Source organism: Podarcis liolepis (genome assembly GCF_965112155.1).
Source record: "Podarcis liolepis genome assembly, chromosome: 18".
NCBI classification, from domain to species: Eukaryota; Metazoa; Chordata; class Lepidosauria; order Squamata; family Lacertidae; genus Podarcis; species Podarcis liolepis.
In genome coordinates, this window is record NC_139572.1 from 10,942,588 (window position 1) to 10,966,608 (window position 24,021).

General features: G+C 47.8%; 2 protein-coding genes across 2 annotated transcripts; one reads left to right on the forward strand and one right to left on the reverse strand.

Moving 5' to 3' along the window:
* Positions 1-933: 933 nt before the first annotated feature.
* On the reverse strand, positions 934-13,485 carry RFXANK (regulatory factor X associated ankyrin containing protein). The gene is made up of 9 exons (XM_083484189.1): positions 13,365-13,485; positions 10,581-10,791; positions 10,123-10,206; positions 9,275-9,340; positions 7,837-7,937; positions 7,621-7,746; positions 5,545-5,611; positions 3,507-3,587; positions 934-1,812 (listed from the first exon to the last, which is right to left on the reverse strand). Exons 2-9 carry the CDS (start codon positions 10,717-10,719, stop codon positions 1,754-1,756), a joined length of 723 nt encoding a protein of 240 aa, XP_083340315.1. The 5' UTR covers positions 10,720-10,791; positions 13,365-13,485; the 3' UTR covers positions 934-1,753.
* Positions 13,400-23,718, forward strand: BORCS8 (BLOC-1 related complex subunit 8). Its single transcript, XM_083484279.1, has 4 exons — positions 13,400-13,532; positions 17,892-18,004; positions 22,736-22,800; positions 23,449-23,718. The coding sequence occupies exons 1-4, from the start codon at positions 13,496-13,498 to the stop codon at positions 23,552-23,554; spliced, it is 321 nt and encodes a 106-aa protein (XP_083340405.1). The 5' UTR covers positions 13,400-13,495; the 3' UTR covers positions 23,555-23,718.
* The last annotated feature ends 303 nt before the right edge of the window (positions 23,719-24,021 follow it).

A 24,021-nucleotide genomic window follows, 5' to 3' on the forward strand; every position in this document is an offset into this window, starting at 1 on the left:
GCTGCAGGCCCGATCCCCGTGTGGGACAGCTGCATATTCTGCCTTGCAGGAGGTTGGACTAAATCAGGCACCCCAAACTCAGCCCTCCAGATGTTTTGGGACTACAACTCCCATGATCCCTAGCTAACAGGACCAGTGGTCAGGGATGGTGGGAAATGTAGTCCCAAAACATCTGGAGGGCAGAGTTTGGGGGTGCCTGGACAAAACGATCCTCAGGGTTCCTTCCAACTCTATAATTCTATGAAGACAGTCCATAATTTCAAAAGGTGTCTCCCCTTCCCAGGACTCCAGAAGCCAAACTGGGGCAAGTTTTCCACCCAGTTGGCTACCACTCCCTCCATTTGGGTGTTGCTGCTGATCTTAGGGCTATAAGCTCTGTGCACTCAGCTCTCACCTGCGGCTCCTAGATGCTGCCGGCATGTGACAGCGGCCACAATCCCGGGAACGGCTTTGACTGGCCAGCTAAGCCAGGGGAGGGGAGCCGATGGACCTCAAACCCTCAGGGAGTCAGGGGCTTCCCCTGCAGGTGCAGCCAGGCTCTGGGGGATGGAGTGTCAGAGACCAAGAGGGGGTCCAACGGTCCAGAAGGCGGCTCAGGACCGCAACACCTCAAGGGCCACCTCTCCCCATACGAACTGAACCGGACCCTGAGATCATCCTCTGAGGCCTTTCTTTGTGGCAACATGAGAACAGGGCCTTTTTCGGTGGTGGCTCCCCATTTGTGGGATGCTCTCCCCAGGGAGGCTCACCTGGCCCCTTCATTACATATCTTTAGGAGCCAAGCAAAAGCATTTCCCTAGAACCAGCTGATTTTAGATGTTTGTGGGAGGGAGGAGTTACTGGTTTCTTTGTTATAGCGTTATATATTTTTGTGTTTTTATACTGTAAACTGCTCTATGATCCTCAGACGTAGGGTGGTAAAGACATATAACGAATAGTGAACAATAATTTATTTTGTATTTTTATGCCGAGAAATTCATTCCTTTATTTAAAAAGAAAGCTCTCACAGCTGCTCCCCTGGAGTCCTGGTTCGCCCTAGGCGAGCGGAAATAAGCAAGCCTGTTGTTTAAGACAAGCACAGTGTAGCAGAGTCACCTGCTTAGCAGTTTCAGCAAGTATTCTAGGGACAGAATAGTTTCTTCCATTAATCGGGGGTGTTCAGTTGTTGCCATTTCAAATTTTAAAAGTATGGTACGTAGTACTTTTTTTTTAGTTCGGGAATCTGCAAAATTCTCTCTCCCATCGCACACATCCAGCTCAGAACAGTTTGCAAACGGCAGTAGCGAAAACATCAAGTGCCTTCTGATTTGCAGCTTGGCTTGCTTCTGCGAGCCACCTGGAGTTCCTTTGCCTCCAGAAACAACGTCTCTGGCTGGAGTCTGGATTTCAGGGGTTCCAGAATAGTTGTGGTGCTTAGTGGTCATCAGGTTGATAAATGAGACCTCCGGGTATAGGGCGGTATAAAAATTCAATAAATAAATAAAAAATAGTAAGCTGATGGCAACAAGCAGGTTGGGGGGGGGGGAGTCGTGTCTTGCCGTCAAACCTAACCCCTCCACTGCCCCCTCTTTCCACGAGGGCTGTAGCGAACTTTTTAAAGCCCGGTGACTCTCAAATATCCAACCCTGTCTCACGTGCCGCAGATCAGCCGCTCAGTGCAGAAGGCTTTCCTTTGATTCCACCTTCAAAGCAGAGAGAAAAATGGTGGGGGGCAGGGAGAAGGCCCCCCCCCAGTCTGACAAGAAGTCCTGTTTCACTCAGGTTCTTTGCTCCGCAACAACTTGAGGATATGTTTTTCCATCACGTGTTGCACTAGGGAAGGGAGAGGGAAAGCAAAGAATGAATTGATTGACTTGGGTTTTTTAAAAAAATAATAATACAGAATTCCAGTTTGCATTTATCTACTTCATTAAATTTATGCACTTGTTGATTTATTTCTTTAAAAAAAGAAAGAATTTCAACTTATATTTACTTATGTCAATAAATTTATGCACTGCTTGATTTTTCCCCTTAAGTCCCCTCAAAGTGGTTTTAAAAAGGTAAAGGGACCCCTGACCATTAGATCCAGTCGTGACCGACTCTGGGGTTGCGGCGCTCATCTCGCTTTACTGGCTGAGGGAGCCAGCATACAGCTTCCGGGTCATGTGGCCAGCAGGACTAAGCTGCTTCTGGCGAACCAGAGCAGCGCACGGAAACGCCGTTCACCTTCCTGCCAGAGTGGTACCTATTTATCTACTTGCACTTTGACGTGCTTTCGAACTGCTAGGTTGGCAGGAGCAGGGACCGAGCAACGGGAGCTCACCCCGTCATTGCGGGGATTTGAACCGCCGACCTTCTGATCGGCAAGCCCTAGGCTCTGTGGTTTAACCCACAGTGCCACCCGCGTCCCTCAAAGTGGTTTTACAAGCAGCTTAAAAGAATAAAGACAATAAAGCGTAAAAACAACTCTTGCTGATGTTATCTTTGGAATGCTTTAAACCAGGGTTTCCCAAGTTTGGGTCTCCAGCTGTTTTGGGATGGGAACTGCAGTCCAAAAACAGCTGGAGACCCAAGTTTGGGAGACACTGGTTTAAACTAAAAACAGGTCAAAACAGACACCAGCATTCCTTGTGTTTATATACACTTTCATTTCCCTCAAAGTGGTGACCATTTTTCTCTCCTCTGCCACCACATTTAATCCTCACACAACAACCCTGCCAGGGAGGTCAGGCTGGGAGAGGCCGTGACTGGCCCCAAAGGTCACCAGCCAGTGAGCTTCATGGCCAGTGGATTTGAGCCCTGTTCTCTCCCAGGTCCTTGTCCCACTCTCTAACCACTATGCCCCGCTGCCTCTTTTACATGCTTGGTGTGTGGGTGAGGGCGATAGAAGGCCTCCTCGCGAGCATGCAAGCCCTGAAATGCTTTCCCAACCCACTCTTGGAGGTTCTCCGCCGTTCTAAGGTAGCTGGCTCTGTCCATGGAGGCTCCATTGAGGAATTGGAAGAAACTAAGGAGGCTTGGGGGACGCGGGTGGCACTGTGGGTTAAACCACAGAGCCTAGGACTTGCCGATCAGAAGGTCAGCGGTTCGAATCCCTGAGACGGGGTGAGCTCCCGTTGCTCGGTCCCTGCTCCTGCCAACCTAGCAGTTTGAAAGCACATCAAAGTGCAAGTAGATAAATAGGTACCGCTCCGGCGGGAAGGTAAACGGCGTTTCCGTGCGCTGCTCTGGTTTGCCATAAGTGGCTTAGTCATGCTGGCCACCTGACCCGGAAGCTGTACGCCGGCTCCCTCGGCCAATAAAGCGAGATGAGCACCACAACCCAAAAGTAGTCCGCTGCTGGACCTAAATGGTCAGGGGTCCTTTTACCTTTTTTAAGAAGGCTTGGATGAGGTCAAAGGGGACCCCCACCTTGCCCAGTCTCCTGGATGCTCCAACGGGAAGCCCCCCACAAGTGGAAGGCCCTCATGAGCCCCACGGCCCCTTGACGTGGGACCCTGTGGCCCCTCACATGTTTCCAAACCCACCTTTCTTGTGTCCCAGAGCGACCGCCAGGTCCATGGGGGTGTATCCTGAATCTGCCTCGGTTGTGAGATCAGCACCGTGGGCTGAGAAGAGGGAGGGGAGACAAATATTTTATGTATTTTAATTTAGTGCTATGTTCTTCTTTTTTTAACTTTACACATACATTCTTTATTAAAGTCCAAAGACCCACAAAAGCAATTTCAAAAGCAAATACAGCAGAAATGGAGGGGAAAAAACATTCCTAGGCAGCCACTCTGTTTTATCCAGAGTGTGTTGATTTCTATTTCGTATCACCCCAGAGAGAAATTTTGCCACGGCCAGGGCAATATCATTTGCCTCAAGGCGATACTTGAGATAGAAGGTTTCAGGATTTCCAGGCAAGTTTGCCGATAAGGGTTTAATTAATTGGTTCCTGCCTTGTTTATGCATCCCAGAATGTAGTAAGAGATGTCCACAATGCATATAGTGCATGTGATCACTATATGCATTATCCCATAGTCTCTGCCTCAAGGATTTAAGGGCAATATCTTAAAAAGCAGAGACATCACCATGCCAACAAAGGTCCGTATAGTTCAAGCTCTGGTTTTCCCAGTAGTGATGTATGGAAGTGAGAGCTGGACCATAAAGAAGGCTGATCGCCGAAGAATGGATGCTTTTGAATTCTGGTGCTGGAGGAGACTCTTGAGAGTCCCATGGACTGCAAGAAGATCAAACCTATCCGTTCTTAAGGAAATCAGCCCTGAGTGCTCACTGGAAGGACAGATCCTGAAGCTGAGGCTCCAAGACTTTGGCCACCTCATGAGAAGAGTAGACTTCCTGGAAAAGACCCTGATGCTGGGAAAGATTGAGGGCACAAGGAGAAGGGGACGACAGAGGACGAGATGGTGGGACAGTGTTCTCGAAGCTACCAGCATGAGTCTAACCAAACTGCAGGAGGCAGTGGGAGACAGGAGTGCCTGGCGTGCTCTGGTCCAGGGAGTCACAAAGAGGCGGACATGACTAAACAACAACAGTCATAACCCAAGATATGTTTCATACAATCGACAGCGTGAGAACACAGGCAGAGTCTATTCTGATACCGTCTACCAGTCAGTCTGCTGTTTAGGGCTTCAGATGGGAATACATTTAATCTGGGTTTGGGCTGGGTGTTCACCAGTATGTGGATGATACTAGTTCTAAATCAAGCACAGTTAGGAGTCGTTTCTTTCCGTTTTCCAATGTATTTCTTATCGATAAAAAAATCCAGTCTGGCGCAAACAAATTTTTCTTCTGAAAGTGTGGTCCAGAGGAAAAAGTTGGGAGAACCATGGCCCTAACCACTGCACCACACTGCCTCAGAGATGTTTAAGTTGCCACCAAGAGAGAAATATGCCCTATAGCATATTTCGCCGCATCAAAGTCCATTGCAGGCAAAACAGGGAGCTTCGTGGCAACTCCGAAAAGCCAGCAGAGGCATTGTGGCAATACCCAAAAATGCTTCCATGGACTGAAGAGAGTTGGCAGCAAACTACTGCACTTGCAGTAAAGGTGAAGGTAAAGGGACCCCTGACCATTTAGGTCCAGCTGCGGACGACTCTGGGGTTGTGGCGCTCATCTCGCTTTATTGGCCGAGGGAGCCGGCGTACAGCTTCCGGGTCATGTGGCCAGCATGACGAAGCCGCTTCTGGCGAACCAGAGCAGAGCACGGAAACGCCGTTTACCTTCCCTATTTATCTCCTTGCACTTTGACGTGCTTTCGAACAGCTAGGTTGGCAGGAGCAGGGACCGAGCAACGGGAGCTCACCCCGTCATTGCGGGGATTCGAACCGCCGACCTTCTGATTGGCAAGTCCTAGGCTCTGTGGTTTAACCCACAGCACCACCCTACTCACAGCAGACCTGCTGAAATAAATGGACCCACGTTATTATCGCTCGGGGGGAAGGCCCGTTAGTTGACCCCCTCGTTCTCAGCTGTGGCCAAAAGGAGGCAAACTTGGCTTCTCCATCCAAAAATGAGATTGTCGCTCAGGTACGGAAGCACCTTCCCCCCGACACCACTTACCTAGCAAGGCCTCAATGCATTTGACGTGGTTCCCGCGCACGGCATAGAGGAGAGGAGTCCCGCCATTCTGCAGAGGCAACGGAAAAGCATCAGCACAAGGAGCAAAACACCCACCCACCCCACACACTTTCTTAGGCAAATAGGCAAAAAACTGACAATCCTTTGTTAAAAGATACCATTGAGATTTAGTCGGAATATAAAAGAAAAGAGAAGGTAGTTATAAAAAGGGAAACCAGTGAAATTTACAAAATATTAATAGAATCAGAGAAAGTCTGCACCCCCCCCCCCGCATGGCCTGGTTCAGAGGGCTGGCACTCAGAGCAGGTTGCTGGCACCCACCCGTCTTGAGAGCCCTTCCTCTAAAAATAAATCAAGGTCCTAGTCCTCAACTTTCTGGAGAGAGTCTTTCCCTGTTTTCCCTCAGCTCTGACAGCCCTTAACAACAAAACAGGTTTCCAGGCCTCATGGTTCTGAGTACAGGCTGATTTACACAGGAAGCTCTCTTTTACTGAGTCCCTCTCATTCATGGTTGTCTACACAGACTGGCAGCTGCTCTCCGGGGTTTCAGGGGATGCCCCCCCCCCGCCTTCTGTGGGATTGAATTCAGGGTCTTCTGAATGCAAATCAGATGCTCAACCTTCCCCTAGAAATAAATCAACATTCTAGTCCTCAAGTTTCTGAAGCAGCAGAGCAGAATTGGACAGGAAGCTGCCTTCTACCAAATTAGACCACCGACCTGCTTAGCTTAGCCCTGTCCACACTGGCTGGCAGCATCTCTCCAGGTGTTCACTTTCCTAGCCCTGACTGGAGATGCCATCAGGAATGGAACCTGGAACCTTCTGCATGTAAAGCCCCTCTCCTATCCTACTTCTTAGGGGTCTTGTGAGGCTGAAAACTGGCCACAATGTGGCAGGAGGTCAGCAAACTTTTCCAGCAGGGGGCCGGTCCAGTGTCCCTCAGACCTTGGGGGGGCGGACTATATTGGGGGGGAGAACGAATTCCTTTGCCCCACAAATAACCCAGAGATGCATTTTAAATAAAAGGATACATTCTACTCATGTAAAAACATGCTGATTCCCAGACCATCTGCTGGCTGGATTTAGAAGGCAATTGGGCCGGATCCAGCCCCTGGGCCTTTGTCTGCCTACCCATGGACTTTCAGCCTTTCTCAACCTGTGGGTCCCCAGATGTTGTTGAACTACAACTCCCATCACCCCTAGCTAGCAAGGCCAGAGCTCAGGGATGATGGGAGTTGTAGTCCCAACAACATCTTGGGATCCACAGGTTGAGAACCGCTGGACTAGATGATCCTCAGGGTCTCTTCCAACTATAAAAATGCTGCAACCCTTTCCCATTGGGAAGTCGTCCCATCCTCTGGATCTCTGGGGCTGCCCTTTCCCGAACCTTTCCCAAATCTACAGTATCCTTGTTGAGACAAGGCAGATCTGTCTAGGTGCTCTGGCTGTTTGATCTCAGACCCAAATAGTTCTGGTTTCTGCATCAGGCAGCTTTCAGCGTTCCTGTTAAATCAGCCCTTCCTTTGCCTTCATGAAGACTGGAATCCTGGGTGATGTATGTATTCCCATTTACAGCCAAGAGGTGGCAGAGGAGGGCGACCGAGATGACCAAGGGTCTGGAAACCAAGCCTGATGAGGAACGGCTGAAGGAGCTGGGAATGTTTAGCCTGGAAAAGAGGAGATATGACAGCAATCTTCAAATATCTCAAGGGCTGTCAGAGGGAACAAGCTTGTTTTCTCCTGCTCTGGAGAGCAGGACTCGAACCCATGGCTTCAAGGAAGACATTTAGCAAGAACTTCTGACAGTAAGAGCTGTTCGACCATGGAATGGAAGGTGGTGGCCTCTCCTTCCTTGGAGATTTTCAACAGAGGTTGGACGGCCACCTGCCCTGGATGCTTGAGCTGAGATTCCTGCATTGCAGGGGGTTGGACTAGATGACCCTTGGTGGCCCCTTCCAACTCTACAATCCTATGGTTCTATGAATGCGGGGCCTGTGAAACTGATTCAGGTCAGCAGGGCCATACTTGCCCCCCATCCACCCGCCGATGCAAAAGTTACCCAGTCGTAAGTGTTGATGTCCACGTCCTTCTCCAGGAGCAAGGTGACGATGTCCGTGTAGCCCCCCATGCTGGCAAGGGACAGGGCGCTCTCCCTCTCCTTGGCAAGGACGTGGGGGTCTGCGCCCTGGGGAGAGAGGACACACAGGGCTGCAGCCGCGGCAGGGAAAATGCGGGTGACCCCTGCGCTTCTCCCTCCCCATCGCACGTTCCTTACCCATTCCAGCATACTGCGAATTGTCTCGATCTCTCCAAAAGCCGCTGCCCACATCAGCGGCGTGAAGCCCCGTTCGTCGGGCTTGTTCAAAAGGTTCTCGCCTGTCAACATTTCCAAAATTAGGGAGCTGATTGACACAGGGGTAGGAAAGTTCAGGGATCTTCATGTAGGCTGCACAACGGTCTTTCCCGGCTAAGTGAATTAAATCATTTCATGGCAGCATTTGGTTTTACAACAGATTTCTCTCATTCTCTGCACGGTTTGTTTTTAATTTTTGTGATTTTCCTGCACACTGGCTGGAATGGCTAATGATTTATTCAGGGGTCAGCAAACTTTTTCAGCAGGGGGCCGGTCCACTTTCCCTTAGACCTTGGTGGGGGCTGGACTAGATTTGGGGGGGGGGGATGAACAAATTCCTATGCCCCACAGAAAACAGAGAGATGCATTTTAAATGAAAGCACACATTCTACTCATGTAAAAATACCAGGCAGGCCCCACAAATAATTCAGAGATGAATTTTAAATAAAAGGACACATTCTACTCATGTAAAAACACGCTGATTCCCAGACTATCCATGGGCCGGATTTAGAAGGCGATTGGGCCAGATCCGGCCCCCGGGCCTTAGTTTGCCTACCCATGATTTAAGCAGTGTGATGGGGGGGGGGCGGTAAGCATAAAAGCATAAAAAAGCATAAAAAAGAAGAGAATAAAAATTGGAAAAAACGTGTTTCATCTGTTGTGTAATAACACTTACTGCCAGGCCAGACGCTGTTGCAGGACAATGACAACATAATTTTTATTTTCATATTATCGTTACCTTAATTTTCTGTGTATAATATGAATGTTACTATGGTTGATTTTAATGAATAATTTTATAATCTTAAACTTCAAGGTGTCTTATTTACAGCAACCTATTTCTTCACTATATTGCAGAATGTAGGTAAAAATAAAGATCCCTAAGAGAACACAAATTTGTCATGGCATCTTTCTGTTTCTTCACTTAAAGAAAGTAGTTTTCCTGGGGGGCACTAAGTTTTTTTTTTTCTGAAGGGGGGGGGAGCCCAAAGAAGTTTGGGAACCTCTGTGGTAGATGAATGTCCTCAGTATTGAAATACGAAGTTCCCTCAGATCCAGGATCCCTCAGAACTATGTCGCCTATCATAGAGAAAGAATCTAGTCAAATTCAAGTAGGTTTTGAGGAGGGTTATTTGAAAGAAGAAATATTGCACTGATATGTTAAGTGTTGCAGAATAATGATTTGGAATAACCTTGCCTGGAGGAGAATTTTGCTGATTGTTGTAAATAGCTGTCAAATGATTAAATAAAATAAATGTTTTAAAAACACCTTAAATAAATAAACCAACCCTGTGAGGCACACTCTAGCTAGTGGGCAGGAAGTCAGAAGCGGGTGGAGGGGGGCTGGGTGTTCCTATCTCACCTTTCCTCAGATTTTCTTTCAATAGGACCAGTTCTCCCTGGGCTGCCAACTGATGAATAGAAAGAGCTGGAAAAGTAAAAAACAAACAAACAGGATTTCATTGAGAACTGAAATAGGGAATAGAATGCAGTCTTACAGTAAGAGGCTGCACAGAACCCAAATTCCAAGCCTGTTTTTGCAAAATGATTGTCCTGTTCTATAAAATATGCAATGGTATTCAAACCATTCTTGTCTTTGCATAATTAATCCTCAGAGGGAGGAGGGAAGCAGACGCCTTTCATGATCGCTAGAAATGTTATTCACTGGCAATCATGAGGGATGGAAACTTGACTTTTGGATTAATGCCTTTAAATATAAATAGAATAAAATGGCCTGAGGAGTGGAGGGCAGATTTGCTCTTGAGCCTCCTGTTCTTGAAGGGAAAAGGGACGGCTTGGTGGGTGTTAGAGACCATTGGGAAGTTGATTAAGAGAGAAAGCAGCCCAACAGAATCATAGAACCCACAATCCTGCGATTAAGATTCCTGTGCTCTACCAACTCAGCTAATCCTGAACCTTGACTGATTTTTAACAAAAAACAAATTGATTTCCCCCTTCAAGGCGCTAGTCCTCTTGAACAACAACAAAAGTGTACCAAGTGGTTTGGGAAGTCAGTTCAGAGGAAAAGCAGCACAACAGGATCATGAACTTTGGCTGATCTTAACAAGGGGCTAGACCTCTAGAGCAACAGGAAAAAAATGTATAAATGGGGGAGAATTGAAGCCACCTTGGCTTCAACTGATTCACAGCCCCCTCCCCCCATTCCCCAGCTAATGAAAAGCAAAAATGTTTTGTGGCACAACAACTCACTGTCCAGAGTGGCCGGCAAGGCAGATGCCTCGTTGCCACGCTGCCGGTTGGTCAGGGTGGTCGCCAGCTTCAGACTGCTTCCATCTGCATTTTTGAAGAAAGACAAAAGATGTAAAACCTGGAACCTTCATTTTTCAAGGACCGCTTCTCTCCATGTGAACCAACCTGGACCCAGCAATCACCACCTGAGGCCCTTCTACATGTGCCTCCTCTGTGAAAAGTCCAGAGGGTGGCCACACAAGGACGGGGCCTTTTCTGCGGTGGCTCCCTATATGTGGGATGCTCTCCCCAGGGAGGCTCGCCTGGCGCCTTCGTTACATATCTCTAGGCACCTGGGGAAAACATTCCTCTTTTCCCAGGCCTTTGGCTAATTAAACAAATTAAAAGGTATACACATTGAAAGTGAAATGAAATGAAATATCCTTTTTGAGGAGAGGCGACCGGGTTTGAAGACTTGCCATTTGGTGCAGGAACAGCTTGGTTTGGGTCGTCTTTCTCCTCTGAGTACGGATACAGCCGCAAGATGACTGATGCCTGATCGTCCTCCTGGTCGCTGGCGGGCATCTCTGGGTCCTTTGAGGGGGCATTGTGGGTCATTTCGGCGACAGGAGCTTCTGGAGAAATTGTGAAGGTGTCTATGGCGGCGGCAGGTCTACAGCGCCCTGAGAGCTTTGACACAGCAAAGAAACAGGAACACAAGAAACTGCCCTCAGGCAGAGCCAGACTACTGGTCGACCTACTTGTGCACTGCCTACCCTGGCTGGCAGCAGCTCTCCAGAATCCAGGCACAGCTCTGCCACTGAGCTGCAGTCCTTTCTTCAAAATTAAAAAGATTCTAGTCCTCATTATTCTTCTGAAAGCTGCCTTGTACTGAGTCAGGTGGGGGGCATTCCCAGCCTCACCAGCAGATACCCAGGACGGAACCTGGGACCGTCTTCAGACAAATTGTGCATTCTGTGGGAAGGGCCATAGCTCAGGGGTTAAGGATGAGGCGCTAGTCCTCATGGTTCCAAGTAAAAGCAAAGGAAAGTTTATAGACAGTCAGGCCACTGTCCACCAAGCTCAGGGCTTCCAATACTGACTGGCTCTCCCGTGTTTCAATCTCAGGGGGAGCCTCTCAAATGCCACTGAGATGCCACTGAGAATTGCCTACAGCATGCAAAGTATTATTATTATTATTATTATTATTATTATATACATACCCTGCCCAACTTTACTCTGATCTGTTTACAACCCTTCTGACGTCACCCCCGGGCCAAGTCCTGGAGGGATTTCCTGCCTCCAACATGTGACGTAAAAACTCACCAGCCTCTCCCATTAGAAGGGGGATGACGTCAGGTTTACACATAGCCCTTTAGAAAAGGTTGACGATCATGGTGCCGCCAGATCGGCTTTGCCGCATCTTCGCCTCTCTTTGCTCTCTCTGCCCGTCCGCGCAAAACTGAAAGTAACTTTCTCTTCCCACAATGCATTTGCAGCCGCTCCCGCGGGGCGGCGGCGGCCTGGCCCTTTAAGAGCTTCTGAATGAGGTTGCGGAAGCCGGTATTGTTATGAATGAGCGGCGCAGCTTAGCCTCCGCCCCGCCCTCCAGCTCCTCCAATCACCGGCCACTAACTAAGAGGAAGCGCTTCCCCCAAAGGGCGGTTTAAAGGGCCAGCCGTTCAATTGTTTTCTTTTTAAAAACCCTCCACAAAATTTGGTTTTGATTATGCTTTAATGCATTGTGTTTATTTAACGTATCTATTAGACCGCTCTTCTGAGCCAACGCCCGTCCAAAGCAGCTTCTAATTGACAACAATAAAATATTGTTTTTATTACCCTATAAAACTGTTTTAAAAAAATATTTTATTTTTTACAAAATACTACAAAATTTAAAAAGTTAAAAGACTCCACATAAACTTTAACAGCTGTCATCCTCAGAACCAATGAGCACTGAAGATGACCCAGAGGCTTTACATGTTTTGACAGCAGGCAGATATTAAACTGGTCCAGCCCCCTGCAGGCTGTAGTGATAATCTCTTCCATCCTTTGTCACCCTAGTGGCTCCCAGATGGTTTGGACTACAACTCCCATTAGCCTCAACCAGCATGAGGGTCTACGCTGAGTAGAACCTCAATGGTCTAATACATACCCAGAGTAGACCCATTGAAAGGAATAGCATGCATCGAACTCAGTCCTACTCAAAAATTAGACCCACTGAAAGCAATGGACCTAAACTGGTCACTTCTATTCATTTTAGTGGATCTACTCAGTGGCGTATCACAGAATCATAGAATTGTAGAGCTGGAAGGCAGACCCTCCAAGCATCCCTATTTTCCAGGGACAAACCCCGATTTACAGGAGCTGTTCCAGTTTCTCATATGAACCTGAAATGTCCCGCTTTTCCTTAGGAAGCCCCTATTTTCACTGAAGAAACGTTGAAGCGTATGGAATTATGCAACCCCTGAGCCAATGAGATAGGTAACTATATAATAGGGATTTTTGGGGATAATGTTTAATGTTTTATTCTGTTTTTATATATGTTGGAAGTCACCCAGAGTGGCTGGGGCAACCCAGTCAGATGGGTGGGATACAAAGAATAAAATTATTACTATTTTAAGGGAATAGGATGTCCCTTTTTTCATCAGAGAAATGTTGGAGGATATGGGAAGGGACTCTCAGAATCATCTAGTCCAACCCCCCGCAATGCAGGGATACGCAGCTGTCCCTTATGGGGCTCGAACTTGCAACCTTGGCGTTATCAGCGCCACGCTCTGACCGACTGAGTAATCCATCTGACCTATAGTTTGAAAAGTTTGAAAACTTTCCAGGGGAAAATGAAAGAGAGGTCATTTGCAAAGGCACCCGTTTCTGTGCCAGACAAATCTAAGGCCAGCTGAAATTCTAAAGGCGCACATTAGGGAGTAAGCCCCATTGAACCCTGGTGGCCTCACTTTTGAGCAGCCATGCATTTATTGGCCAGAGTGGGGGAACTCCTGCATTTGGCCAGGAGGGGACCTCCAAGGCCCTTATGGCTGGTCTGTCTGGACAGACAATGGAGTGCGCCTCCAGGGGTGAAGCCAGCCAACCGCCTTAGGGACTCCATTCCGGATTTCTGGGGGATATCCAGTACTCCTGAGCCTGCTCTCCTCCCGCAGGGACCCCCCGGTGGAGAGTTGGGGTCAGAGTTTCCCTTCTCCCCCCGGTCGAGCCCCGTCCGCCCCTCATTTCCCTCGACAGCGCCCAGGGGGAACCTTTCTCACCGGGCGGTGTTTCCGAGCGGCTCCCCTTTCGGCGCTGCACGCGGCCCGTCGGAAGTGGCCCGGCAGCTGTCCTCCTTGTCCGGTGCCGCGGCCCGCTTTCCCTGCCGCCGCTTCGGGCTCTCCCCGGGATCATGGAGGAGCCGGAGATGCAGCTCAAAGTGAAGAAAGGTAGCGGCGGAGGAGCCACTTCCGGTGGTGTCGCGCCCAAAGGCGTCCGGGCAGGAATGGGGAGGGGGGAGGGGGCGTGCAATGATTCGCAGGAGCGCAAAGCCGCAGCCCAGATGTGGGGGGTTGTTTTAGGGAAGCGCCTAAAAAGCGGCCCCAGCCCCTCTTTTCCCAAGCGCAGGCCTTCAAACGGAACGCCATGTGTCAAGAGCGCCTCTGAGCCTGTGCAGATAGCATTCCCCTGGCAGAAAGCCGCCTTCTCTCCTGGACAGGCTGGAGCCCCGGGAAACGATGTTTATATTATTATTATTATTATTATTATTATTATTATTATTATTATTATTTCATATTTAATCCACAGAAAGAATAGTAACATTATTCTTTCATTAGTATTAATTAGTATTAGTATTAATTAGTATTAATATTACAATGTTGTAATTCCCTTCATGTCAGTAGTCATGTCAGTAGTCAGGAGGGCTTTAAACTGACTAATGTGGGGGAGGGAGACAGTGCTCCTGAAGGTAGGAGTCTACCAATTAATGAAGATGATCATCCAAATGTCATAGACCAAATGGAGCAAACAGCACGCAGACCTAATGGTGGGAGGAAAAAATCCTTAAATAAGAGACACGGGGGAATGATTAATGGACTTCAATGTCTGTACACTAATGCGCAAAGCATGGGAAATAAACAAGATGAGCTTGAGCTCTTGGTACAGCAAACTAAATATGACATAATAGGCATCACTGAAACCTGGTGGGATAAGTCCCACGATTGGAATGTAATAATGGGGGGATACAATCTATTTCAGAGAAACAGACCAGACAAGAAAGGAGGAGGAGTGGCGTTATATGTCAGGGATGTGTATACCTGTGAAGAGATCCAAGATTTAGAACTTCAAAGCCAAAGTGAGAGCATTTGGGTCAAAATTAAAGGAGAGAAGAATAACAGAGACCTCATGGTGGGAGTTTACTATAGATCCCCAAGCCAAACAGAGGACATAGATGATGCCTTCCTGGAACAGATGGCCAAGCATGCAAAAGGAAGGGAGATAGTAGTAATGGGGGACTTCAATTACCCGGATATTTGTTGGATGTCAAACTCAGCCAAGAGCATAAGGTCAAACAGATTCCTCACTGGCCTTGCAGACAACTTCATTGTCCAGAAAGTGGGAGAAGCAACAAGAGGAACAGCCATTTTAGATCTGGTCCTAACCAATGTTGATGACCTGGTTAGTGGGGTAGAAGTGGAAGGATCATTAGGCGCGAGTGATCATGCTCTTCTGAAGTTTACTATACAGCGGAAAGGAGCAGCCAAGCATACTAGGACTCAATTTCTTGACTTTAAGAAAGCCGACTTCATAAAACTTAGGGAAGTGCTGGGTGAGATCCCATGGACAGCAATACTAAAAGGAAAGGGAGTTCATGATGGCTGGGAGTTTGTTAAGAGGGAGATAGTAAAAGCACAACGTCAGGCAATACCATTGAGACGGAAACATGGAAGGTGCCTAAAGAAGCCAGGGTGGCTATCTAAAGAACTTTTAACTGAATTAAGATTAAAAAAGGATGTGTACAAAAAATGGAAAAGGGGGGAAACCACCAAAGAAGAATTCAAACAAATAGCCAGCACGTGTAGACACAAAGTCAGAAAAGCTAAAGCACAGAATGAACTCAGGCTTGCTAGAGAGGTTAAAAGCAACAAAAAAGGCTTTTATGGGTATGTCCGTAGCAAAAGGAAGAACAAAGAAACAGTGGGGTCACTCAGAGGAGAAGATGGTGAAATGCAAACAGGGGACACAGAAAGGGCTGAACTCCTCAATGCCTTCTTTGCCTCAGTCTTCTCCGATAAAGAAAACAATGCCCAACCTGAAGAATTTGGAGCAAATGATTCAGCAAAGGAAACACAGCCCAGAATAACTAAGGAGATAGTACAAGAATATTTGGCTAGTTTAGATGTATTCAAGTCTCCAGGGCCCGATGAACTGCATCCATGAGTATTAAAAGAACTGGCAGATGTGATCTCAGAACCACTGGCAGTCATCTTTGAGAATTCCTGGAGAACAGGCGAAGTCCCGGCAGACTGGAGGAGGGCAAATGTTGTCCCTATTTTCAAAAAGGGGAAAAGAGAGGACCCAAATAATTACCGCCCAGTCAGTCTGACATCAATACCAGGGAAGATTCTGGAGCAGATCATTAAGCAAACAGTCTGTGAGCACCTAGAAAGGAATGCTGTGATCACCAATAGTCAGCATGGATTTCTGAAAAATAAGTCATGTCAGACTAATCTGATCTCGTTTTTTGACAGAATTACAAGCCTGGTAGATGAAGGGAACGCAGTGGATGTAGCCTACCTTGATTTCAGCAAGGCATTTGACAAGGTGCCCCATGATATTCTTGTAAAGAAGCTGGTAAAATGCGGTCTTGACTATGCTACCACTCAGTGGATTTGTAACTGGCTGACTGACCGAACCCAAAGGGTGCTCATCAATGGTTCCTCTTCATCCTGGAGAAGAGTGACTAGTGGGGTGCCACAGGGTTCTGTCTTGGGCCAGGTCTTATTCAACATCTTTATCAACGACTTGGATGATGGACTCAAGGGCATCCTGATCAAATTTGCAGATGACACCAAACTGGGAGGGGTGGCTAACACCCCAGAGGACAGGATCACACTTCAAAACGACCTTGACAGATTAGAGAACTGGGCAAAAACAAACAAGATGAATTTTAACAGGGAGAAATGTAAAGTATTGCACTTGGGCAAAAAAAATGAGAGGCACAAATACAAGATGGGTGACACCTGGCTTGAGAGCAGTACATGTGAAAAGGATCTAGGAGTCTTGGTTGACCACAAACTTGACATGAGCCAACAGTGTGACGCGGCAGCTAAAAAAGCCAATGCAATTCTGGGCTGCATCAATAGGAGTATAGCATCTAGATCAAGGGAAGTAATAGTGCCACTGTATTCTGCTCTGGTCAGACCACACCTGGAGTACTGTGTCCAGTTCTGGGCACCACAATTCAAGAAGGACACTGACAAACTGGAACGTGTCCAGAGGAGGGCAACCAAAATGGTCAAAGGCCTGGAAACGATGCCTTAGGAGGAACGGCTAAGGGAGCTGGGCATGTTTAGCCTGGAGAAGAGGAGGTTAAGGGGTGATATGATAGCCATGTTCAAATATATAAAAGGATGTCACATAGAGGAGGGAGAAAGGTTGTTTTCTGCTGCTCCAGAGAAGCGGACACGGAGCAATGGATCCAAACTACAAGAAAGAAGATTCCACCTAAACATTAGGAAGAACTTCCTGACAGTAAGAGCTGTTTGACAGTGGAATTTGCTGCCAAGGAGTGTGGTGGAGTCTCCTCTTTTGGAGGTCTTTAAGCAGAGGCTTGACAACCATATGTCAGGAGTGCTCTGATGGTGTTTCCTGCTTGGCAGGGGGTTGGACTTGATGGCCCTTGGGGTCTCTTCCAACTCTAGGATTCTATGATTCTATGTAGCAGGGGGGAACAGAGTCATAGCCATTCCCACCTGTGGTTATTGGGGGGGGTGGCACAGTTGTGTTGCCTTGGAAATGGCTTGCATTAGACCCATTGAAAGCAACGGCCCTGAGAGGTGTGTGAAGAGGTCACCCAGTGGGCTTCATAATGGAGTGGGGATTCGAACCCTGATCTCCCAGGTCTTTGCCTGACACTCTCACCACTACACCCCTCTGGCAATGATGCAGCTCTATAAATTAAGTAGGTAACTAAATATGGAGAAAGCAAAATGTCACTTAGAGAAGGATCTGAAAAAAATTCCTGGAAGCCTGAATCTGTTTTATTCTGGATTGTTTTATCTCAACCGCATTGTTGAGGACTATCCGGATCAAACTGGACAGAACTGTCTAATTAATGCAGTAAGATAAGTGATGCTGTTTTGGACTCGAGCTGAGCTTGATGTATGGGCACCCCCAACAAAATTAAAAATTTGGCTGTATAATTTGGAATCAATGTGATATGGATAATGTGATGTGATTGGCCTGTTAATAAAAATTATTTTAAAAAAATAAAAATAAAATACAAAGATTTTTCCTTTAAATTTTCTTTTTTCTTTTTGTAATTTCTTGAAAATCTTAATAAATATCTTATAAAAAATATACAAAGTGTTATAGAAATGATAATAATAATAATCCCATTGCAAAAAAATGGCACCTAGACATTTTGTTGTGACTGCAGCCTTTGGTAATTAGGTTATATATCTGAGTTTCTAACACTGGTAATGGTTGTGGTAGTACTGATGATGATGATGATAGGTGTCTGGAAAGGATTTCCTGGCTTGGCAATGAAGCTGCAATTAAAATTAACGTCTCCCCATTCTTCCTAGTGACAGACAAGTTTACGGAGAGCATGTATGTCTTGGCCAACGAACCTTCTGTGGCTCTGTATCGTCTTCAGGAACACGTCAGGCGCTCCCTCCCGGAGTTGGCCCAGCATAAGGTATGCCACCTTTGAACCCAGGAGTGAAAAAACTCAAATGCGCAGCATGCTTAATCATGGACCCTGCGTTGCAGGGGGTTGGACTACATGGCCCTTGGGATCCCGTCAAATTCTGTGATTCACCAGCCCCAGATCAGTTAGCTGAACCTGCCCCACTTCAGTGTACGTTTAGGGGTTGTGGGGGTTACTGCTTTAAACAGTCCTGCCTTTCTCCAAAGAATCCTGGGACCTGTGGGTTGCTGAATATAGGGAGCCCCTATATTCCCCTCTCAGAGCCAGTACTCGCAATTCTCCAAGCGCATTTTGTACCTGTCGGCCCTCTGCAACCGAGAGATTAGCTTATATGGTGCAGCTGTATAAATTAAGTAGGTAAATAAATATGGGGAATGCAAAATGGATGGCGCCTGATGTCTCCAACATCTGGAGGTTCATTCCTGGGGGTCATTGGATCTGGACTGTTTTCGCACACTAATACAACATCCTGTAGAATCTATCAGTTCTATTTTATCTGCACAGTTGGATTGAATTTCAGGAACCAAAATGTCAAATGCCTGAGCAGGAGTGGTGAACAATGTTATAATTAATTGTTGTCGCTTCAATTTCCCCACTGCCCTACTTACAGTTGGGAAGAATATTCCTATGTTATGAATGGTCCATGTCACCATTAAGAAAAAGAGGTTACAATAGGCCAATAGATCTGTAGACTGTCTCTGTATCAAGTGACTTTCTTCTTTAAGTTCTCAAAGCTCTTAACCAAGCTCAGGGTTGTCCTCTGAACTAGCCAGATGTTTAACTGAGAAGCAATCAGTCCGTCCGTCATTTGAAAAATAAGACTTTAGAGCTGTCTTGCCTCAAAATGGCGACTGGACATTCCTTTCTGGCAACTGCAACCTTGGTTTAAGGAGCTATTTGGTGCCTGGCTCATATATCTGAGTTTTGAACACAGCCCAAAGCTCCAGTTCCAAGGGAAGAGGAATTGATTGTTAAATCATCTTGGGAATTGTAGCGCTGGGAGGGAGAATATAGGTCTCCTAACAGCTCCCAGTACCATGAATGTACAGTGGTACCTCAGGTTACAAACACCTCGGGTTAAAAACACTTCAGGTTACAGACTCCGCTAACCTGGAAGTAATACCTCAGGTTAACAACTTTACCTCAGGATGAGAACAGAAATCGTGCAGTGGCAGCGGGAGGCCCCATTAGCTAAGTGGTACCTCACGTTAAGAACGGTTTCAGGTTAAGAACGGACCTCCGGAATGAATTAAGTTCATAACCAGAGGTACCACTGTACAGTGGTACCTCGCAAGACGAATGCCTCGCAAGACGGAAAACCCGCAAGACGAAAGGGTTTTCCGTTTGCGAGTTGCTTCGCAAGACGAATTTCCCTATGGGCTTGCTTCGCAAGAAGAAAGCCCATAGGGAAATCTCCGGGGACCTCTTTTAAATGCTGGCGGTGGGGAGCAAAGCCTCCCCTCCCCTCCGGCCTTCAGAAGAGGTCCAGGAAGGCCAGCGGGGGCCGAAAGGCTTTGCTCCCCACCGCCAGCATTTTAAAAGCAGTCCGGGATAGCAGGGAAGCGCTTCCCGCTGTCCCAGATGGCTTTTGAAGGCAGGCGAGGGGGGAGCAAAGACTTTCGCCCCCCGCCGGCCTTCAGAAGAGGTCCTGGACCTCTTCTGAAGGCCGGCGGGGGGCGAAAGTCTTTGTCCCCCCTGCCTGCCTTCCCAGAGGCTTTTAAATTGCCCCGGACAGCGGAGAAGTCCTCCGCTGTCCCGGGGCGATTTTAAAATGCCGCCTGCCAGCATTTTAAGATCGCCCGGACAGCGGAGAAGTCCTCCACTGTCCCAGGGTTTTTAAAAATGCTGGGGGTGGGAAGAAAAGCCCTTGCCCCCCCCCCCCAGCCTTCAGAAGAGGTCGGGGGACAGACTGTCCCCGGACCTGGTCTGAAGGCGGTTTCCATAGGAACGCATTGATTGATTTTCAATGCATTCCTATGGGAAACCGTGCATCGCAAGACGAAAAACTCGCAAGAAGAAAAAACTTGCGGAACGAATTAATTTCGTCTTGCGAGGCACCACTGTAGTAAAATCCTATATCAGAGAAGTTGCCAGCCTCCAAATGTCACCTCCCAGTGTTCCAGCGGAGAGTCAGATAGGATGGATGAGTGTAGAAACATGTGCAAGCCCACAGTTAATGCTTGAAGTTTTATAGTGCTTTTGTATTTTGCTGGAAACAGCCCAGAGTGGCTGGAATAATCCAGTAAGAATTATAAAATTGTTGTTGTTGTTATATTACTACTACTACTACAGGATTGCCTACCCTGCCCTCCATCAGGAGAGGGCCATTTCCCTCATCTCATTATATTTTGTATTTATTGATTACGTTTCTTTCTCGCCCTGTTTCCTCCAAGAAGCTCCAGGCAGTGTGTGTGGTTCTCCCTCTCCCCATTTTAGCCCACAACAACCCTGTGAGGGAGGCAGTTGTTGTCATCATTGTCATTATGGTATAGATTTGTGGGCTTCTTCTTACAGCGAAGCCAGCCTTCGCAGCACAGAAACAGAGCAGGGTGCACAAATGCAAGCCCTGAGGATGAGGAAATCAGCCAACTCTAAAGCAACAAAACCATCCATGCAAACTCCTGAAAACGACAAAACCATTTCATTGCATATAAAGCTTATTTTTCCATAAATAACTGGGTTACAGGAGCTGCTGGCGGTGAACACGAGTCTCTTCCCCGCCCCACCCCTGTCTAATCCTCACAACCCTCCTGCGAGGTAGGCTGGGCTGAGGGGCAGTGATGGTCCCCCAGGGTCCCCCAGCGAGCTTCCTGGCCCAGTGGGAGGATTTGAACCTCGGCCTCCCAGGTCCTACGTGTGCAGATCAGTCTCTGGAGGGAGGGGGTTGGTTCTTACTGGGAGGGGGAGATGTTGGATGAGGGTATTTCGGTTTTTTTGAAAAGGGATAGAGAGTCAATACAGCAGGGAGGGCAGATGTTATCCGGGCTGCTTGTTCCCAAACTTATTTAAAACGTCCCTTGATTAATTTAGGTGCTTGTATTAATAGTGGTGCCGTAGGGAGAGCAGGGTTCTGGAAGAGAATGCTAGCGAAATGGAGAAGGTCACCCTGCTGTCTTTCTTCCTTAAAAAAGAAAAAATTCATCAAGGATTTATTCATCTTTTCCAACTAGGCAGCATCTCGTGGATAAGCTGTCCTGGCGAGAGAGAGAGGGATTTGTTATTCCCCAGTTCCGAGTTAAAGAAAGCAACCTCCTCCCTCTGTTTCCCCCCACCCCTTAGCTCTCTTTTGGGGACTGGGATCTGCTGTTTGTTCCTCCCCTGCCCCATTAATGTGCCGTTAATTCCATTGTCTTGAGCATTAGCCAGCCTAAGCTCATGCAAGTCATCCAAGGGAGGCAATCTAAGATTTTTTGAATTTTCTGGACTTGGGGGGCATGAGTGTGTTTTGCATTAAGCCACAGCTACCTTTCATTCACCCCTTTAGTTTTTTAAAAAAGAAGTTAATGGGCCTTTGGGGTTGGCATCCGTCTATCTCGGGAGGCAATGGAGTGCACCTTTGAGGGTGAAGTCCAGCTGCTGGAAGGTTGCAGCACCTGAGACCAATGCGGGAGAGACATACTGCATTGCAGCCGGGGCAGATGAAGGCGTCTGGTTGTGCTGTTGCAGATGAACCAGGGCGTTTCCTCTCTCTGTGCTCCTCCCGGCACAGTCACTCCTCCTCTCATCACTGCTATGGATGCAAACTGACTGCAGGCATCTTTGTAACACAGAGTCTGCCAACGGTTCCACAGAGCACCTCCTTGGGGATCCTTCCATCTTCCATTCTGTGCACGTGGCCAAGCCAGAGTAGACATCCCTGAGACAGGAGTGCGAACAAGCTGGGAATGTGGGCTTGGGGGAGCACATTTTGGTTTGAGACTCTGTCCTGCCATGCGATGCCCAAATCTTCCTGGTACTGCACCTGTGACCCAGTGTTAGAAACTCAGATATATAAGCTCATCGCCAAATGGCTGCTTAAGCCAAGGTTACAGTCGCCAAAGCAGAAGGCCTTGTAGCCATTTGGAGGGTGGTTGGCTCTAAAGTTGTATTTTTCAGTACGACTTTTTGATTCTTTACATTTATTCTGATTGTGTGGATAAAATATAATGGATAGAATTCTACAGGATGGGGCCTTAGTGTGTGAAAACAGTCCAGGTGGGGGAGACGCCAGGCCCCATCCTGGCACCTAGGCCTCTTCACTCCCTTGCAAGTGGCTGATAGCCAGGTACAAAATGCACCTGGCAAATTTTGAGTGCTGCTGTGACCGTATAATAAATGTTTGATTGGCTAGGGGGTTTGTTTTCTCTGCAAAGGAGGTTACCCATTTTGTCTCTGTGCCTTGGCTTCTGTAGCTAAATGTGCTGTCCATCTGCAGGGCTTTCTTGCAGATAAGTTCAAATATTTAAGCATAACAGGCCAGCCTTATTTTGGAGAGGTCGGAGGCTGCCCATTGCCCCTCTGAATGACTCATGCAATTGTAGAGTTGGAAGAGACCCCCCAAGGGTCGTTGCAGCCTTTTCTCCTTGGGCAGTTTGTGACCGGAACCCCCACCCCACCCCAAAAGCACTAGGGTTGGTCTTTGGACGTGCTGCGTGGCAGTGTTTAGCGCATCAAGGTAGAACTGAGGAGACCCAGGTTGCTTCTTGGAGATGATCACCCTGTCCCCTTTTCTCCTTGCAGGCCGACATGCAGAGCTGGGAGGAGCAAAGTCAAGGGGCCATCTACACCGTGGAGTACGCTTGCAGGTACTTGGGGGAAGCCTGCAGGGCTGTATCCCTTTCCCAAAGATGCTTCCCAAGCACCCATAGATAGGCTGCGGTTGGGGGGAAGGCAGCAGAGGGCCTCCGGCATTGATCCCCATTCCCATGGCTAACTGTACTAAGCTGAAACCAAAACCCAAACTGCTTAAAATTAGAATTCAGACTTCCAGGTATCTCATCGCAGCTATGAGACCTAGGAACTTGGCATGCAATTCAGAAGTCTGGTGAAGTGAAGCTATAGTCCCGCTCTGCTCTGCCCTGGTCAGAGTCCTGTGTCCTGTTCTGGGCTCCACAATTTGAGAAGGATATTGACAAGCTGGAAGTGTGGAGAGGAGGGCAACTAAGATCTGCTAACCATGCCTGATGAGGAACGGTTGAGGGAGCCGGGTATGTTTAGCCTGGAAAAAAGGAGACTGAGAGGAGATATGAAAGCCATCCTCAAATATCTCAAGGGCTGCCACATGGAGGAGGGAGCAGGCTTGCTTTCTGCTGCCCCAGAGGGGAGGATCCAAATCAACGGCTTCAGGTTACAAGAAAGGAGATTCCAACTAAACATCAGGAAGAACTTTCTGACAGCAAAATAAAAATAAATATTAATAATGCCACCTCAAGTGCTCTCTCTCTCTTTTCCAGTGCCATCAAGAACATGAAAGACAGCAGCGTTTATTTCAAGAGCATCGAGGGTCTGCTCAGGCACACCATTGCGGTGAAAGACCGCCTGAATGCTGCCCGCAGGTAGCTCCAGGAGCCCCAAGAAGCCCCCCACGACCCCCCTCCCACCCCCAGAGGAGTCCCAGGGTCTGGTCAGCGCAGGAGGCCAAGACAGCAGCAGTGTGCACTGTGTTGATTGTGGCTGACTTTTTAAATTAAATCTTGTTAATATTAAAGCTCAGCAAGCAGCAAGCCGATAACAGAATGATGTTTATTGCAGTGTGTGTGTGTGTGTGTGTGTGTGTGTGAGAGAGAGAGAGAGAGAGAGAGAGAGAGAGAGAGAGGGAGGGAGACTCTTCCTGTGTGCGGAGAGTGAGGGTTTTTCCTACATTCCTTATGCTTGGGAAAGGTGTGGCAGGAATATGCGAACTGACCTTATCCCAAGTCAGGACTTTTGGCCAGTATTTCCTACTCATCTACAGGATTTGAGACACGCATAGTGGACAGAGGTCTTTTTCCCAGCCAGGGAACCTGGGACCTTATGTGCACAAAGCA